The sequence below is a fragment of the Protomyctophum parallelum genome, assembly GCF_964188405.1.
Source record: "Protomyctophum parallelum genome assembly, chromosome: 5".
Lineage (NCBI taxonomy): Eukaryota > Metazoa > Chordata > Actinopteri > Myctophiformes > Myctophidae > Protomyctophum > Protomyctophum parallelum.
In genome coordinates this window covers 27815259-27834132 of record NC_139702.1, presented here as the reverse complement: position 1 = coordinate 27834132, position 18874 = coordinate 27815259, and the positions used below count along the sequence as shown (strand labels likewise).

At 43.8% G+C, this 18874-nt stretch overlaps 1 protein-coding gene across 2 annotated transcripts in view; it reads left to right on the top strand.

Moving 5' to 3' along the window:
- The window catches only part of rab11fip4b (RAB11 family interacting protein 4 (class II) b), a 48389-nt gene that overhangs the window by 14800 nt on the left and 14715 nt on the right, over nucleotides 1-18874 (top strand). For both annotated transcript variants that reach the window (XM_083766027.1, XM_083766026.1), the window contains exons 2-8: nucleotides 3479-3732; nucleotides 5187-5375; nucleotides 11716-11850; nucleotides 13364-13399; nucleotides 15038-15137; nucleotides 16846-16949; nucleotides 17849-17989. In XM_083766027.1, the coding sequence (XP_083622153.1) occupies nucleotides 3479-3732; nucleotides 5187-5375; nucleotides 11716-11850; nucleotides 13364-13399; nucleotides 15038-15137; nucleotides 16846-16949; nucleotides 17849-17989 (959 nt within the window). The remainder of the gene's footprint in view (nucleotides 1-3478; nucleotides 3733-5186; nucleotides 5376-11715; nucleotides 11851-13363; nucleotides 13400-15037; nucleotides 15138-16845; nucleotides 16950-17848; nucleotides 17990-18874) is intronic.

The following is an 18874-nucleotide window of genomic DNA, read 5'->3' as shown; positions in this document are numbered from 1 at the left end:
GTACGGGTCACTGTGTGCCTTTTGTTGTATTGTATTGTATTGTATTGTATTGTATTGTGTATTGTATTGTATCTGTATTCTGCAGGGCGGGTCCTTGGGGTCCAAGACAAATTTCTCCGTCGGGAGACAAAATAAAGAAACCTTGAACCTTGTACACTGACTGTACAGTATGTTCAAGGTTCAAGGTTGTACTTTATTGTTGCCTACCGGGACATAAGAGTAAAACTGTTTGGCTTCCTTCAGACAATGCAGCAGCAAAGATAACAACGGCAAGAACAACGATAGGATAAAGAGTGCAAAAAAGAGCACACTAAGAAGAATTAAAGTATCTTAGTATCATCATGTATCATCGTATGTAGCTTAAAGTGCAAATAACATGCATTTTAAAACTGCTTTTAATATTTAATATCATATTGTCTGTGTCCCTCAAAGTTATTTCTAATGGTTTGAGCCTCAATCACCACTCTGATATAACCAGTCCTTGTCATTTCTTTCTGGACTTTGAAAGCTGTGCTGATATGCAGATTATTTAATATTTGAGTCATTATAATACTGATGCTAGATAAAACCAGGCTTGTTTCCATTCCATGCCAGCTTGGAAAATCAACAATGGCGGACATTGTAAACAAAGTGGAAATGCAAATTTGGAACTGAAAGACTGAAGAAGAGGAGGAATTATACAAAGTAGGGTGACATTGATGACATCATGATGAGGCCAAAATCAGTTGAGCCTGTCCCGAGAGCAATTTCCATTAAAACACCCATATGATATGAAAGCCTAAATGTTCAAAATTTGTGGGGATAGAAAACACATTATATGGGAGCCCCAAAAACACAAAATAAATTGAAAAAGTATAATTTTGATCAATAACAGGCCATCTTAGAGGTTTTCGCTTCTCTTTCTGTATATCAATATATCAGTCAGGCTCTCGTCGAGAGGGGAAACGGCTGCTTTTGTTCTTCATACTGACTGTCATTTAATTTGTAGGCCAGGGAACACAGAGGTACGAGGCAGGAGACCCCCTGGCTGTCCTTGGCCTGTAGAATGCTAAACAGACCTTTCTGCTCGGATTTGTTCTCTTTGGCGCTCTGCCCCCCAGACCCCATGTTGGCTTGTTTTTAGTAACACTGGGCCTCAGTGTGTTGAAAGGGTAATTATCTCGTGTGTGTGTGTGTGTGTGTGTGTGTGTGTGTGTGTGTGTGTGTGTGTGTGTGTGTGTGTGTGTGTGTGTGTGTGTGTGTGTGTGTGTGTGTGTGTGTGTGTGTGTGTGTGTGTGTGTGTGTGTGTGTGTGTGTGTGTGTGTGTGTGTGTGTGTGTGTGTGTGTGTGTGTGTGTGTGTGTGTGTGTTCAGTGGGAGATATAACAGTAGTTGTTTATCCAGTATAGAAATTGAGATAGGCATATGATGAATTGAGGACCGAGTTTGAACCCCATTTGTTTGTGTATATTTGTACACAATACAGTTTATTGCTCAAACTTTTATTGTTGGAATACTGTCTCGAATACCTTCTTATATAATTTACTTATACTTTGATCCCCGGCCCGGGTGAAAATTGTTCTCTGCTTATTAGTTTTGACCCTTCCTTCCTACACCTTGTACAACCTGGAGTCCTGGAGCCCTTTTAACGGGTCCGTTTCTAACTTTCTATCATGGTGTGGCTCTATAGGAGCCACACCCTCTTCTACGAGCCGCGTAGAAGAGGGTCTGTCTCAAGAATGAAGCAAAGAATATCACTGTCACTCATACAGATGCAAGGATGTCTCTGTGTCTCTGTAGTCTGACTCTGGAGTGGAGTCCTACGGGTCAATACTTACAGCGTGGCTCTTATCTGTTGGCTGTCTAGAAGAGGGTCTAGTCTATAGTGTCTAGGCACCTATAGGGCCCTATTTTCGCAGGTGCCTTCCTTAACCCCTATCCCTAACGTTCTATGCCTTTTTTACTATTAAAAAAAAAAAAAAAAAAAAAAAAACATTTTAAAATGCTTCAAATAGCAAGTTTACATCGACACGTTGTGAGCTTGTAGATCGGCTATTTGAACTACCGTATTTAAAAATGTTTTTCAAATGGTAAAAGTAAAAAAAGTTTAGGGATAAGGGGTAAGGCACCGGCAAAAATAGGGCCCCAATAGATAGCCTCCAATGTAGAGAGAACAGAGTTCGAGTCCCGATCCCGACTGCCTTTGCTGCGTGTAACTCCCCCTTTCCCCCTCTCTCCCTCCCTTTCCCCCATCCCCTCCTTCCCTCTCACACGTCGTGCTGTTTGTCGGTCACGTTCTCTTTAGATTAGACCAGATTAGAGCCGTCCAAGAGTCAAAATGAATGGAGAGTGACGTATGACCTTTTTTTGACTACGTGACCTTTCACCTCTTTGCCTTCCCCCCCCCCCTCCCCCTTTCAGACACCCTTAAGAACATTCCCACACAAAGGTTTTACTTGGAGGGAAAATACCCCCTTCAATACAATTCACATCTTTACATTGATGTTGGATGTAAAAGCATACACAACTTTTATGCAATATTTGTTGTTTGCTATGTTTTTAACCCCTGCTATGTATTTAACCCCCAACAAAAGAGTTTTGAGAGAGTCGACGGTTGTCTTGAAAGGGTGTCATTGTGTTACATAACCTGCTAAGCCCATGAAATTCTGTGAAAACGGGGGAAAGAAATGTAAACTTCAGAATTTGAGTCACAAGGTTTTCACTAATGTAACAGTGAGTGAAAGGCAAAGAGGCAGTTGATTCACACAGAATGTAAGATCTCAGTAATTGCTACATTCTCAAAGGCAAAAGCATGTACTGTACAACTTCAAATCAGGGGTTTGTGGTGGACGTTTTTGATTGAAATTCAATGGCCAAAATGAGTGGGCAATAATATTACCAGAAACACAAATAGCTATAGCTCTGAATGAACATAACAGGTCTGTAAATGTGAGAGTATTATGGAGGAGTTATGGAGGTAATAAATAAAACGTTTGAGAACCACTAGTACTACTGGAATCATAATGTGCCATAGTGTTGTAGTAAATCAGTGTCATACTGTACATATTCTGAAGAAAACCTGGAGACAGACATTCAGTAATTGTGTCTTCTGATCAAATTATAAACATTTAAATTCTGTGTGTGAGAAAAAAAAAATAATCTCAAATTTGCGACAGACAAGGTCAAGTCCTCAGTCAGGGCTATTTAAATCCAAAGAGTGTACACACCCTTCTGAGTTAAATGAACACGAGAGCCCGGGGGTTCGATCCCCGGCCGGGTCATCATACCAAAGAAATGGGACCCAATGAGACTCCCTTGCTAATCAACTAATCAAATGATTCCCGAGCGCGGCACGGCTGCAGCTCACCGCTCCTTGGCTGCGGCTCGCCGCTCCAAGAGAGATGGGTCAAATGCAGAGAACAATTTTCACTGCGGTAGTAACGTGTGTGACAAATCGTATGACTTTGACTTTGACTCTCTCTGTCTCTCTCTTTCCATAGCGTGATAAGGAGGCGCAGGCTTGTTCGGTCATCATGTGCACGCGGGCCGTTCCCGACGCCGGCGTTCCCGGGTGCCGGCTGTTCCCGGGAGAAGAGGAGGGGGTGGCAGAGGACGGGAGGGAGAGGGAGAGGGAGTCGGACCGGGACAGCGCGGTGGAGAGCACCCACGGGTCAGACTCCTCTGGGGAGGGGCTGGCCAGACCCGGGGACAAGGTGGACGACGTGCTGGGGGAGCTTTTCTTCTCTGGAGACAAGTATGTTCTTCTCAGTTTGTGTGTGTGTGTGCGCGCGTGCGTGTGCATGCGTGCGTGTGTGTGTGTGTGTGTGTGTGTGTGTGTGTGTGTGATTTTACACACTGTAATCCAGTCATCCTGACCAATATGTTGCCGAAGGACGGGTTACAAAACGCATACCGTACATCCACCTACAAACCGAAGACAATGAGCACCAGTGGGACGGCATCAGTTAAAAGATTATCTGTATTTAGACTATCTTAGTACACTCATATCATATATATAATTCAATATAATATATGAATTAGAATACCACTGGTTGCTTAAGTGATTTTACAGACCTGTTTTGCCTTGAAGAAAAACAGGTGTGTAAGCTTATGATATCCCCTATAGCCAGAACCTGATTGTGTGGGGCCCGGCCGGGAGGAGGTTTCACGTGCGCGCGGACCGCACATGGGCACGGACTTTGTGGTTATAGATACAGTATACTGACATTTAATGGGTGACTACTTAGCGCTGCCGGTGGGGACCTACCTTGCTCCTATAGTGCTCGGATCCAGTGTACAGTATTGCCCCGCCTAGTGTTTCCTGCACTCAGCGTTTCTGCTGCCCTTTTAATTTCACTCATTTTAGCGAACTAAAAGCTAACGAGTCTACTGGATAATGCAACGTCCATGCTCTTCAAATGCTCCCGCAATTACATTGTGGAATTTATCCAAAGCCTAGCTAATTTGTACAGATATTACAGGTAATCATTTCTTAACCCATTTTGGGCGGGAACCCCTTTTGGTGTTTTAAGCATTGTTATAATTTAGCTATTGAAAAATAGAAGATCTACAAGCTCTACAATAGCAGATATACAAGCTCATATGAGCTTGTAGGTATGCTATTTTAGAAAAGTCATAGGATTTAGAAGAATTTAAAAAAAAGATGGAGCCACAGCCTAACAGGGCGCCGCCATCTTTGTTTACCTAACCTCACTGTAAGGGAAGCAAAAGGGTTCACACACACACTAAGCTAGCTTAAGCCCAACACACACCAGGTGCGCAGCGCAGGCGTACAGGCGTTGCCGCACGGTAACGCCTGGAAAATAGAACTGGTTTCTATTGGAGCGTCAGGCGAGGCGTCGGGACGCCGCCGGTGTGGGATAGGTTCATTGAAAATAACGGAGGCGGCTGTTTTGACGTGCAGCGTTCGCAGACGGTGTGTGAAGCCCTTTAGCCACTTCTAGGGCTGTAATACTGTAAAAACACCTGCGATTAGTTAGCCTGGGTTCCAGCCTGATTCGCTGCGTTCTGCGGATCTGAAAAAGTGACATTTTCAGATCCGCGGAACTATAATCTTTAAAGTTTTCAGAATGATTTAGAAGGCATTTGTAGTCTGCCTCTGGTCTTAATTGGTTAATAAAGTTATTGATTGATTACATCCCTAGAGTGGACGATGTTGAAGAATGACCTCACTCTGCTTCCCTGCAGGTGTGGACACACCAACATCTCGGTGACCTCTGACCTATCGACACGTTCCTCTGCCTCCCTGAGTGAGGAGCAGTTTGAGGACTACGGAGCCGGAGAGGAACCCGACTATATCATTCCCAGCAGCCCCTTCCCCGACGACGAGACTCGCAACAACGGACATTCCGATCTGGGCTCCTCCGTCCCCTCCAGGTGAGAGAGAGAGAGTCTGGGGGGGGGGGTGAAAGAGAGAGAGAGAGACGGGGGAAGAATATCTGTCTGTCTACAGTTGCGTGCGTGCGTGCGTCGTGCTCCCCATTGTCTCCACCACAGATATAGCATACGGGTCAAATCAAACCCATTGTCTCCACCACAGATATAGCATACGGGTCAAATCAAACCCATTGTCTCCACCACAGATATAGCATACGGGTCAAATCAAACCCATAGATGACGGTTGTGTCTTGACAACATAACCGCTACGTCCACCAAGTCAAAACTGGTTTTCCTTTTTTTTCCTTTTTTTTCTTGATCCTAGAAGCACATACCAACCTAGGTTTTTAACCCAACTTTTATCTCCATTGAGCACATGGTTGATCTCTCGTTCTCTTTGCAGTGTAAAATACACTGCAGTGTATTACAGTAATGGTAGATCACATTAAAGGCATTTTGACCAGAGAAGCGTGCGTGTGCACCAAAAATAGCTGATCACACGTTGTGAGCTTGTTGATTGGCAATATTTGGTGCACCCACACACTTAATAACCTGAAACTCGATGAACCTAACCCTAAACTGTGTCGTATAGTCACTGGCCATCAAGGAACACATTCATATTCAGCATCAAGCCTATGTTGTGGGTTAACTATTAACTCTGCTATCCTAATAGACTGCCGTCACTGTTGCATACAAAATGCTAATTGAGGACATCTGACTCCTTATAAAATACGTTTTGAATAGGTTAAATTATTCCAATAATAACTAGAGGGACTTTCCAAAGAGAGAAGAAGAGTTATTACCAAAGATTCAAGATAGGTTTGAAAAAAAAAAAAAGTAAAGGTATTTCAATTCAATTCAAATAAGCTTTATTGGCATGAGATGTTTACATTGCTAAAGCAAGTATAATAAAAACTGTTTTAAGTAAATGGAGAAAGTATGTACGTACAGGTTGTACAGCATTGTGTTAAACATAGCATTACAAATTAACATTACGTTGTTAATTTGTTATACTAGACCTGTACGTGCCCGTCGGCCACCGGCCTACTTTGGAACGATGCAACTTTGGGAACCTAATAATATCCGTTGTCATAGCACCCGTTTTGACTGTCTGTTGGTGTCCCACATGGAGATCTGTGTCAAACGAAAATCCACAATTTGTGTGTTGCTGTGTCGTCTATGTAACGATGGCTTGTTGTCAGCCTGCATGCATTTGACCCAGCAAAGGTGTTCTGTAACTGAGTTAGAGTGAGGGCAAACTGCCTGAAAATTGGACTTGGCAATCAATTAGGCCAGGGGGTTCCCACTGAGGGGATTCCCAGAGCAGCCTCAAAATTGCCTGAGCCTCAATTGGCTGAGGTAGAGTCTGGCAATTGCACAGGTGAGGGGATTCCCACTGGCAGAGCCTGGCCAGAGCCTTTTGTGGTGGTTCTGGAGAACCGTTGGTCCGACCAACTCGATACCGGGCACGGCACACCCTGTGACTGTGGACCGTGTGTATCGAATTTGACGTCGGTGGGGCACGCAGACAGACAGAGACATGGCGCATTTATAGTAGGATACATGTTTATATATTGAGGGTACTGGACCTGTACGTGCCCGTCGCAGTCGGCCACAGGGCCTGCTTGGGAACGATGCAACTTGAGCACCTAATGATATACGTTGTCATAGCACCCGTTTTAACTGTCAGCCGGTGTCCCACATGGAGATCTGTATTATGCCTGTGTGCCTGTGTGTGAAGAGTAGACTGCAAAGTGAAAAGTGTATGGCCCACTGGCAGAGCCTGATTCGTTGAGCCTCAATTGGCTGAGGCAGAGTCTGGAAATTGCACAGGTGAAAGGAGTTGGCCTCATTAGGCCCACTGGCAGAGCCTGGCCCAGGTGAAAGGAGTTGGCCTCATTAGGCCCACTGGCAGAGCCTGGCCCAGGTGAAAGGAGTTGGCCTCATTAGGCCCACTGGCAGAGCCTGGCCCAGGTGAAAGGAGTTGGCCTCATTAGGCTCACTGGCAGAGCCTGGCCAGAGCCTTTTGTGGTGGTTCTGGAGAACCGTAGGTCCGATCGACTCGATACCTGGCACTGCACTCCCTGTGGGGTGGTGTGGAACGTGTGTGTCGAATGTGAAGTTGGTGGGTCAAACGGTTCTCGAGTTACGTGCATTACAACCAATTTATAGTTGAAACAAATAGCAGCAATCATTTGCACTTACTTTGGGACGATTATCAGCATTCTTTTCTCAAAACTATTTAAATGCTATATAAAAAATCACACATCATCTCATTCTGGCCAATCATCCTCCAGCAAGGGCAGAATCCATTTGTACCGGCCGGCCCGTCGGCCGGTGCGATGGGTCGGCCGGTCCGTGGGTGGGTCGGCCGGTCGTTTGATAGGTCGGCTGGTCCGTGGATAGGTCGGCCGGTCCGTGGATAGTTCGGCCGGTCCGTGGGTGGGTCGGCCGGTCCGTGGGTGTGTCGGCCGGCCGGAAATGTTTTTATTTATTTTTTTGTACCGGCCGATGAGCCGGCCGGTGCGATAGGTCGGCCGCTCTACCGTTTTGGACGGGGGTGGGCTCATTTGAATCGTGTCGCCCCCCTGGGAACGTCATTGGGGGTCTCAAGGTTCGGGGACCTCCAGGAACCCCCAAATGGTAACTCTGTCATTCATCTACCGTTTTGGACGGGGGTGGGCTCATTTGAATCGTGTCGCCCCCCTGGGGGCGTCTTTGGGGGTCTCAAGGTTCGGGGACCCCCAGGGACCCCCAGGAACCCCCAAATGGTAACTATCAATTCTCAACCGTTTTGGAGAGGGGTTGGTTGGAATCGTGTTGCCTCTCTGGGCGCATTATCGGGGTTTAGGAGGTTCGGGGACTCCCACATGGTAACTCTTGACATTTTCATGATAGATCTTTATTGATGGGAGGGAGACAGAACCATTTATATTGATCTGCATATTCTTCTTACTATAGCTCTCTCACACACACACTTTTCAGATATCACTTGATATGGACATTTAACCAAGCTATTTCCCGATTCACCCGATTCAAATGAGCTCACCCCCGTCCAAAACGGTAGAGGAATGACAGAGTTACCATTTGGGGGTCCCTGGGGGTCCCTGAACCTTGAGACCCCCAAAGACGGTAGAGGAATGACAGAGTTACCATTTTGGTAAAAAAAAAAAATATATATATATATATATATATATATATATAATCTTTTTTTTCCGGCCGACCCACCCACGGACCGGCCGACCTATCCACGGACCGGCCGACCTATCGCACCGGCCGGCCGACCCACCCACGGACCGGCCGACCCATCGCACCGCCCGACGGGCAGGCCGGTACAAATGGATTCTGCCCTCCCTCTCATAATTTGCGTCCTCACTTTTGTCTTCAATGTTTGGGCTTACACACTTTTGTCTTCAATATTTGTGTTTACACACTTCTGTCTTCAATGTTTGTGTTTACACAGACCCTCAAAGCTGGACATAGGAGGGGCTAGTGGCTAGCGCCTCTCAAAATAGCCTCAGATTTAAAAGGTTTAAAGGTAGCATAGCGGTTCTGTTTGAAATGGGACTACTAGAAGTTACACATGGATAATCCAATGCACTGTAAACTAAATATTTTAATACACCAAGGCGTGTCAGCTTGTGCCTGCTTCAGGGTGTAGTGACACAGAGAAATAAACAGAGTAAGTATAGTTATACAATCACAACAGGTTTGCACAGGTGAGTGCATGCAACATTTTTTTCTGGCCCTCAAGGGACATCACACAATGAATTATGAAGTACAATAACAAGGCCAACATCATTTGTAGCTATGTTTTTAATAAATCTCTTTATATTTAGTCCAAAGTCATAAAAATCTTATAAATTGTATTTAATGCATTTCTTAATGGCTTAATACCCAATAACAAAAATAACTATGAAACATTTACGGTATATTTCACATGGTTGATTCAAGTTTTCATCCGGTACTATAATTAATGGAATGCAGTAGAATCCTAATACCTCAAAAATCTTACACGTGCCAGACAAGCAGTAGTGTCCCTTAATGCAGAGGTTCCCAACCACTGGTACGTGTACCTGTGCTGTACTGGTACGCAAGAAGGGAATCCCAAGTTTTCCCGACCGTGAATCTATAACCGTGCGGCGTGCCTAACCAGGATCAATGATATGGTTCATGCCAAGATATATAACATTATGTTGTGATACAATATTACAGCAGCAGGTAGGCTACTTAATAATAATAATAATAATAAACTTTATTTATATAGCACCTTTCATACATAAATGTAGCTCAAAGTGCTTTACAGAGCAGAAAAAATAATAAAAACAAAAGCAAAACAAAACGGCATTAAAACAGGCATGCAGTTAAAACAATAGGACAATAACGCAGTGTAAAATCAGGAGAAGGCAGTGGTACAAAGATAAGAACAGATAAAATAAGGCAACGACATTAAAAAACAAGCAGTAATACAATACAGTGAATAACGTATTGTACGTATTATACGTGAATAACAAAAAATAAAAGATCACTTAAAAGCAATGTTGTAGAGGTGGGTCTTGAGCTGAGCTTTAAAAATGTCTACAGAGGCTGCCTGACGAAGGTACAGTTGGAGCTTGTTCCATGCCGACGGCCCGTAGAAGCAAAAAGCTGCTTCCCCGTATTTTTTAGTTGCCATTTTTTTAGGCAAAGCGAGCAGGCCAGCAGTGGAAGACCTTAGGGGCCGGTTTGGGACATATTTAGGCAGGCAGTCATGTAGGTAGGAAGGTGCGAGACCATTGAGAGCTTTATAGACAAGTAAAATAATTTTAAAATCAATCCTAAAAACAACAGGAAGCCAGTTCAGTGATGCCAAAACTGGAGTAATATGTTCTTTCATTGAGGCCAGCCAACTGTCTTCTGTGTTTTGGTATGATGATTCTCTACCACTCCATGACAGGTTTTCTTATTCAAGGTTCAAGGTTTCTTTATTTTGTCTCCCAATGGAGAAATTTGTCTTGGACCCCAAGGACCCGCCCTGCAGCATACAGATACAATACAATACAATACAATACACAATACAAGACAACAAAGGCACACAGTGACCCGTACAACATTACAAAACCACACACCAACATACCTATTGCAAAAGAGGAAGAACATCACCTCATAACCTTCGACCCCTACCCTGTCTGCCCTCTGCAAGGACTCTGTTAAGGAGTGTGATTGACAGAGGCTGTACTGGGGCACGTAGCCAGATCATTATACCGCAAGTCGGCACCAGTTATATGATTTTATAACCGTTTTTCAGTCACAATCTGCATTCTAAACTAATGGAGCTGTTAATAGCATGCTCACAATTATGTAAACACTACTATACAAAAGGTACAGGCACTGATTGGCAGCACTGAAATGACTTCTTCTGCATGAGTGCATAGGGTTTTATTAATTCTCTCTCTTTCACGTGGATGTGTGGTTCTAAAGTGTTTTATGCATCCTAGTGCAATTGTATAATTTCCTTTGCTTGATGTTCTGTGTAACAGTGTTGCAACATTTTGACTTGTATTTAGTCATAGTCTTTTGAATAAAATGCAATTTAGTTTTAGTCATATTTTAGTCATCTGAAATGTTTTAGTTTTAGTCTAGTTTTAGTCGACTAAAATTGTGTTGACAAAAATGTAGTAATGGCCGATTTTACACCTGGTTGCATGCTGAAAATAGCCAATCTACAAGCTACTGCACATACCATTCGATCCACAAGCTTGTAGATCTGCTATCTTCAGAGTGCAGCACCCGAGCGCAACCAATCTTCTCCACTAGTCCCTCCTGAACATTTTCTTTAGTCATATTTTAGTCACCATAGCTTAGTTGTTACTTTGTTTGCGTCGGTGATAAAAGGTAGTCGGCGAAGATTTTTCGTATTGGTTTTGGTCAACATAATATACATGGGCTCTATGCACACAGAATAACTCTTCCTACTTCCAGGCCGCGTCCCTACTTCCTTCACAGGTTTTACCGATGATACTAATTAAGGCTCTGTTTCATTTAGTGTGCAGTCATCCTCAAACATTTTAATTTCAAGGACCCCCCATCACTCTGAGTGTACAAATGGAACCCACTCAAGGTCACTTTGAGACACACTGGTGTAGCAGAGTGTTTCCAGTGAGCTAACACACTAGCACTAGCAGTACCCTGACTCTGTTTGACCAGAATGGAACAGAGCCTTCATTAGTATCAGCGCTAACACATGTGAAGGAAATTGGGAAGGGGCCAAAAGTTCTTTCCAAAATGGCGTGTGTGCATAGAGCCTTGTTGTTGAAATGTGCCACACAATAAAACTGCCTTGCCGTGCCTTGCCTTGCAGTGCGGGCCAGACCCCTCGTAAGGTGCGTCAGCTGTGCAGCGGTGAGCAGATGGATGTCTACTGTTCACAGTGCTGCAAAAAGGTCAACCTTTTAAATGACCTTGAGGCCCGTCTCAAAAACCTCAAAGCCAACAGGTAGAGACTCACACACACACACACACACACACACACACACACACACACACACACACACACACACACAGTACATACAATATTTGTGCACGTACACATGCACACACACATGCAGACTGATGGTTATATAAGTGACTTTTACAATAGCTTTCCTCATCAACCTTTTATAAGAAGGAGTAGAGGGAGTCTATTTTTAGATTTTACATCATCCTGACCCTGTGTAACTGAACATTCATAGCTGTTCTACACGCGCGTGCACTGCACACCCACACGCACACACAATCAATACCTGTATGTGAGGGCTCTTAAGAGGTCATGACATCTCTGCGTGTCATTGATCCATTGTGATTTATATTAGGTTTATTCACCCACTGGATCGGGCCACCAGGGTCGCTAATGTGTTTTTATTGGAGATGTAGCGAGACCAGTTCTTCCTTCGGGATACCGATTCCGACATGCAAGACTGTACCTAGATGAACTTCAAGGTGCAAAGACATTTCGTCATGTCTATTTGATCCATCCTTAGTCTAACCGCTATGTCTCCTGTATTTATATGTTCAATGCCATCCCATTAATAAATGCAGCTACAAGTTAGTAAAAATAATAATGCAAATAGTACAGTAATAGCATAAAACAGTCATGCAACGTCAACTGAAGCATTAAAAGTCTCACTGTGAATTAAATGATGTGGTATCAGACTGGCATACTCAAGGATACCGATCATTTTAGGCAGTATTGGCAGCGAGTTTAGATCGAATTTGGACTTGAACGTTGAGTCTGACAACATGTCTTTGCACCTTTTGAAGTTCATCTAGTTCTAGTCCTTCATGTCCAGCCCTCCAATCTCACTCTGAATAGAGGTCTTGGGAAACTCGCTCGCTCATTGGAAATGACAGTGTGAGTGAGCATCTCAATCACTTGGGTGTGGTTAAACTGTGATTATACCACAGGCCGTTTCGAGGAAGCAATCTGATTGGTTAAAACGGCCTTCTAGCCGTGGATCAAACCGGCACCATTCACCACCTAATCAAAACAAAGAATTCAGCTGCTCTGTTTTCCCAGAGCGCTAGCAAACTCGGTGGCTAGGCTAGCTAGTTTCTTGGGACATTTGTGGTCGTAGTGACTACATCTGTCCATTAAAAAAAATCTAAACAAATCTACCATTTTCTTAGTTTTAAGGGTAACTGTTGTATATACTTCAGTGATGCTTGCGGAACTCGACTTCGTCTCGTTCCTTACCAAATCACTGTCGTGGCAATAATCACGTTAAACCACACCCTCTCGTGTAATATTGCTTAATTGAACTTGTGGTAATATAGAAGAGCGTTAAGGCCAAATTATACTTACCATGTCCGTCCGGCTATCCGCGTAGCCTCGTGACGTGCATTTCATCACGTCATATGATATCTATTTTATGAAATATGTTATTAATTAATTTAGTAATGTTAAATATATAATATATAAATGATATGTTAGCAATGTGGCTGTGATAAAGACTTTTGTTTTTGTTTTTCAGCCCCAATAGGAAAATCTCCAGCACAGCCTTTGGAAGGTACGTCACTTTCGTGTGTGTGTGTGTGTGTGTGTGTGTGTGTGTGTGTGTGTGTGTGTGTGTGTGTGTGTGTGTGTGTGTGTGTGTGTGTGTGTGTGTGTGTGTGTGTGTGTGTGTGTGTGTGTGTGTGTGTGTGTGTGTGTGTGTGTGTGCTTAAATGAAGGTTATCCATATATGCTGATGCTTCACTTTTCCAAAATGTAGGCTGTTTTTAATAACATCTTTGCCACAGGCTATGCTATGGGATGAATAGGCTGTTTTAATAGCATCTTTGCCACTTTTGGAGCTCGCCCCTTATGGAGGCTATGGGACCCGTAGTCATGGCTGCAGTCCCATAACCTGGATGGACATTGTGGCGTTATTGGTTGTAGGTTGCTTTTGTCAGGGTGACATCATTATGACCAGTCATTGACCGGCATCCCCGGGTATGGAATGGTATAGTTAATTAGTAACAATACTAACAAAGCTAATTAGAAGAACTGGAGAACTATTTGTCTTGACAGCGAGGTCAGTAAGTACTTTATGACTGTGTCGTATAGAGAGGTCCTTTGGTATTCTTTGCAGTGATGCTTCTCAGCTGGCAACCATATAAGCGCCACAGCCACTGTATCTGCAAATTAGCCACGTGAGCTCTCCTTAAATTAAATCTGAAATGCCAGTGTGAGTGCATTGCAGATTGGTGGTGCAGTACACGGTAAAACCCATGGCGTTAATGTATCCATTTGTAACTCAGAGAGTGTACACACACACATGCAACCAAATCTATTTGGTTATATCTGTACGCTCCGTGTTAAAGTAACACTGAGGAGTTTACGGCGTAGTCACAGTAACGGTGTAGGTCTTTGTCCTATTTTCCCCCTTCCCTTCCTGGTGAGTTATTGTGGTCTGCCAGACAGTCCTGATCTATGAATGCTATATGAGGGTTTGTTAAACTGTGCCCAACCCTCTTCTGTCCTTTCTCTTCCCCACAGCCAGCCCTTTATTGTTTTCTGTTTTAAAACAATCCTCCTCCTCCTCCTTTTGACTTTTCTTTTCTTCTCGTCACATCATGTTCCCCTTTCTTTGTCTCCTTTCTTCTTCTCACCTCTCCTGTCTTTATCAGCAATCTTGGTAATTGAATGGACGCTTGCTGCTGTGAAGTCATTCCATTAGGTAGAGAAGGGTAGCTATAGTGACACTGTGTGTGTGTGTGTGTGTGTGTGTGTGTGTGTGTGTGTGTGTGTGTGTGTGTGTGTGTACGTTTTCCAATCATGCTAGTAAGTTTGTCTATAATGCAGGATGTATGGGATCAAAACCAATTTGGGTGTGTCCTGGCCTGGGTGAATGTGTGTGTGTGTGTGTGTGTGCGTGTGTGCGTCTGCAAAATGCACACACATTTACTGTAATAGCTGCCTCCAACTCCTCTGCTAGGCACAGCTCATGGACATACAGTCCTATACTTCCCTGCTATGCTGCGGCAGTCTGTGCAGGATGCCCTCTATCTCTCTGTCTTTATACACAGGCACGCACGCGCGCACAGACACACACACACACACACACACACACACACACGCAGCACCAGCTGCATCTCACCTGGCCTTGTTCCTCTCTCTAAGGTTGTGTGTGTGTGTGTGTATGTGTGTACGTTTGTTCGAGCAGGCAGCTGCTCCAGAATAGCAACTTAAGCAGTAGCAACGGCAGCACAGAGGACCTGTTCAGAGACAGCATCGACTCCTGTGACATCGACATCAACGAGAAGGTATGCATTTTTTGTGTGTGTACGTGTGTGTGTCCTAGTGTGACTGTGTTTTTATGCACGTGTTTGTGGTGTGCTTGTCATTGAACATTATGTTCTGTACCTCATCTTTTGGCTAGTAGCACTAGGGCTAGACGCTCATGGGAAGTGCGACTGCATGGCTGCAGCTTTTGCTCTAAAGTTCTGTGTCATTTCGATCACTTGAATAGGTAATTGATCGTCCACCGTACGATGTGTTCAGAATGATACAGCAGGTGTTTCTCAACCTTTTCGAGTAAAATATTGAAAGCAGCCCACCCATCTGACCACTTGTAGTCAGGTGGGTGTGTCACGTAGCCTGACACGTTTCAGCCCTCTCCGTCATATGTTTACTTTAACTCATTTTACGCCAGAGTAAATAAATAAATAATTCTGCCCCTGCCAGCGAATTATTCCGTATAACCTTACCTTTCAAGTAGTCACAGAATATTTATCTCCAGGACGATAACCAGAGACCCTCGTTTCTCTATTTATCGTCTGGCCAAAAATGGAGAGGAAAACACGGAGGCCGAGAGAACTGCATTTGTCCAAATCAATAATATGAAAGTGGACGTGGCTGTTTTTTTGTTTTTTGAGTGGTGCAACCACTCCTACAACCAGCAATGTCCGTGTACCTGTTTACCTGTGTACCTGGAACTATGAGCACGAGTATGTGACTTATTTATACCAGTAGGGGGCGCCAGAAACAGAGAGAGGGGTAGTGCTGTGTCTCTAATGAGAGAGAGAGAGAGAGATAGAGAGGGGGGGGGGGGGAATTGCACCACTCAGTTCACACGTGTGTGATTTTTTTCATCACGTGATTTCCTGCTAGACTGTTTCACTGTGAGTCAAATGGTGACTCGTATGTTAGCAAAGAGCGCCATCCAGCATGAACGCCGAACACACCAAAACCCGTCAAAACACGCCCTTGGTGGTATGGGCCTTGGATGGACGGTCGTCTAAACACGTCCTTGGCAGTCAATATGATCAATAATTGCTTGTGTTCCACCTTGCCTCGGATCAATGGAATCAAAGTAGTATCACTTTTTAATATTATTGTCATAATATTATCGTTAAAATTTGTAGTGTTTTGTGCCAATTATTTGGGCGCCCACTTGCAGCACCCTCACGGCCTGGAGCCCCTGACCACAGGTTGAGTATTAGCCCTTCATGCCAAATTCAAGTGTTGAGGTTTCTGATCAGTGTGAAAGGTACACTCACACTCTACTAGTCTAAACACTGACTGTACTCTCTATCTCTCTCTCTCTCAATATCTCTCTCTCTCTGTCTTCGTGTCTCTGTCTCTCTTTCTCTCTCTCTCTCTCTCTCTCTCTCTCTCTCTCTCTCTCTCTCTCTGTCTCTATGTCTCTCTCTGTATTCGTGTCTCCGTCTCTCTCTCTCTCTCCCTCCCTGCTCTCTTTGTCTCTCTCTGTCTTCATGTCTCCATCTCTCTCTCTGTCTTCGTGTCTCCATCTCTCTCTCTCCCTCCCTGCTGTCTCTTTGTCTCTCTGTCTTCGTGTCTCCGTCTCTCTCTCTCTCCCTCCCTGCTGTCTCTTTGTCTCTCTGTCTTCGTGTCTCCGTCTCTCTCTCTCTCTCTCTCTCTCTCTCTCTTCCTCCCTGCTGTCTCTTTGTCTCTCTGTCTTCGTGTCTCCGTCTCTCTCTCTCTCTCTCTCCCCTGCTGTCTCTTTGCCAGGTGAGCTTCTTGGAGAGGAAAGTAGCGGAGTTGGAGAGTGACAATTTAGTGAACGGTGAACTGAAGTCCAGGCTAAAGCAGGAGAACACACACCTCGTGCACAGGTACTGTCCAACAAGAGAACACGCACACGTGTGACAAGTTTTTTGTCTTGTAGTCTCTCTTTTCTTTTTCTTTTCTTTTTTATGATTAAAATAAATTAAAATACACTACACTACCAAACCACAACAAAAAAACATAAAGGGAAAGAAAGAGAAAAATAAATTAAGACAATGCCATTGAACCTGGGTAACCCATTTTCCCCATTATTATCTAGCATTAGTATTATAATCTAGATTTCTTTCTTGTAATTATAACATGATATCTCAGTTCTTCTTTCTTGTAAATCCGACTTCATATCGCATGTCATAATGGTTCTAATTTCTACCTAGAGTGTTTGAATGAAACCGTCTATGTTACAGCAGCACTTGTGGAAGTCCCCCGTTATGAATCTATATATCTGTCTGCAGTGTGTTAACAATGTAGCGACTGCGGAAGCTTGTGGTTTCTCAACTGTTCCATACACATTATGGAATACATACTGTAGATAGCTAAACAATGCATCACCTGCTGTCTGACTCATTTTCCTAACGGTTCCTTTTGTACATTCGAGGTAAATAGGCATTACTGCCGCAGTACGTCTCATTGAGAGCAAAACATTTTAACCCATTTTGGGGGCGGGAACCCCTTTTGGTGTTAGCATTATGCTATGCTTTAGCTATTGAAAAAATAGCAGATCTACAAGCTCATAGCGCGCCACCGAGTGGCGCGCTACGACCTTGTAGGTCTGCTATTTTTGAAAAATCGAAGAACGACTGACATAGAAACATAGCGTTTTCAGAAAACTGTCAGGATGTAAAAGACATTCATAGAATCCGATCTCGGGTCAGAATCTGTATATTTGTTTGGGAAACAGTTCTCTGTGGTACTGTATGTAACGTGTCCTCCGCGTCGTTCTCCTCAGAGTGCACGAGCTGGAGGAGCTGCTCAAAGACCAGGAGTCCCGTTCGGAGCAGAGCATGGGAGAGGAGCTGAGACGTCACCGAGAGGCGTACAGCAAGATGGAGAGGGACAAGAACACACAGATAGAGCTGCTCACCAACCGGTGAGGCACACACGCATGCACGCACGAGCGCACGCACGCACACACACACACACACACATCAAAAATACTCATTATGCAGAATCTCACGAGTTTTCAAATATATAAATCAATTGTATAACAATCTTTTGAAAATAGCTGTTCGGCTATTTTCAAGTGGCTGAAATATATATAGGGTTGAAGTGGTTAATGCTAGTCTATGTTTTGTAATAATATAATAATTAGGGCTGTCAATCGATGATTGATTAATCGCATGATTGTCCATAGTTAACTGTGATTAATCGCAAATTAATCGCATATTTTGTATACGTTCTAAATATACCTTAAATCAGTGGTTTTCAAGATTTTTCATATCAAGGCCCATTATTTATTCTGCATTTGAGCCACGGACCACCATTTGATGACATTTAGCCTTCCAGACCCAAACTAAAGAACTGTATTGATGTTGGCCAATCAAAATAACATTTTTTTTAAGTTTTCTAATTGTGTAGACTCACTGGGAGAGAGAGAGGGGGAGAGAGGCGGGGCTCACTGACTGCCTGCATTCACATGCATGCGTCTCTCAACCATTCTGTCAAACTTCACAGTGCGTTAATCGCGCATTAAAAAAATGAGTGCCATTAAAAGGATTGTGAGTTAACTAGTTAATAGTGCGTTAACTTTGACAGCCCTAATAATAATCTAAATCTACAAAGTAACTAATAAATAATAGTAGTGGAGTAAATGTATAATATTTGCCTCTGAGATTGTATAGTGGAGTAGAAAAGTGCTGAAAACTGAAAAATTCCTGTGTCTCTAGTCTATTCTCCCTGCCTACACTGAAACATGGCTTCCTGTGTCTCTATTCTCGCTGCCTACACTGAAAAATGGCTTCCTGTGTCTCTAGTC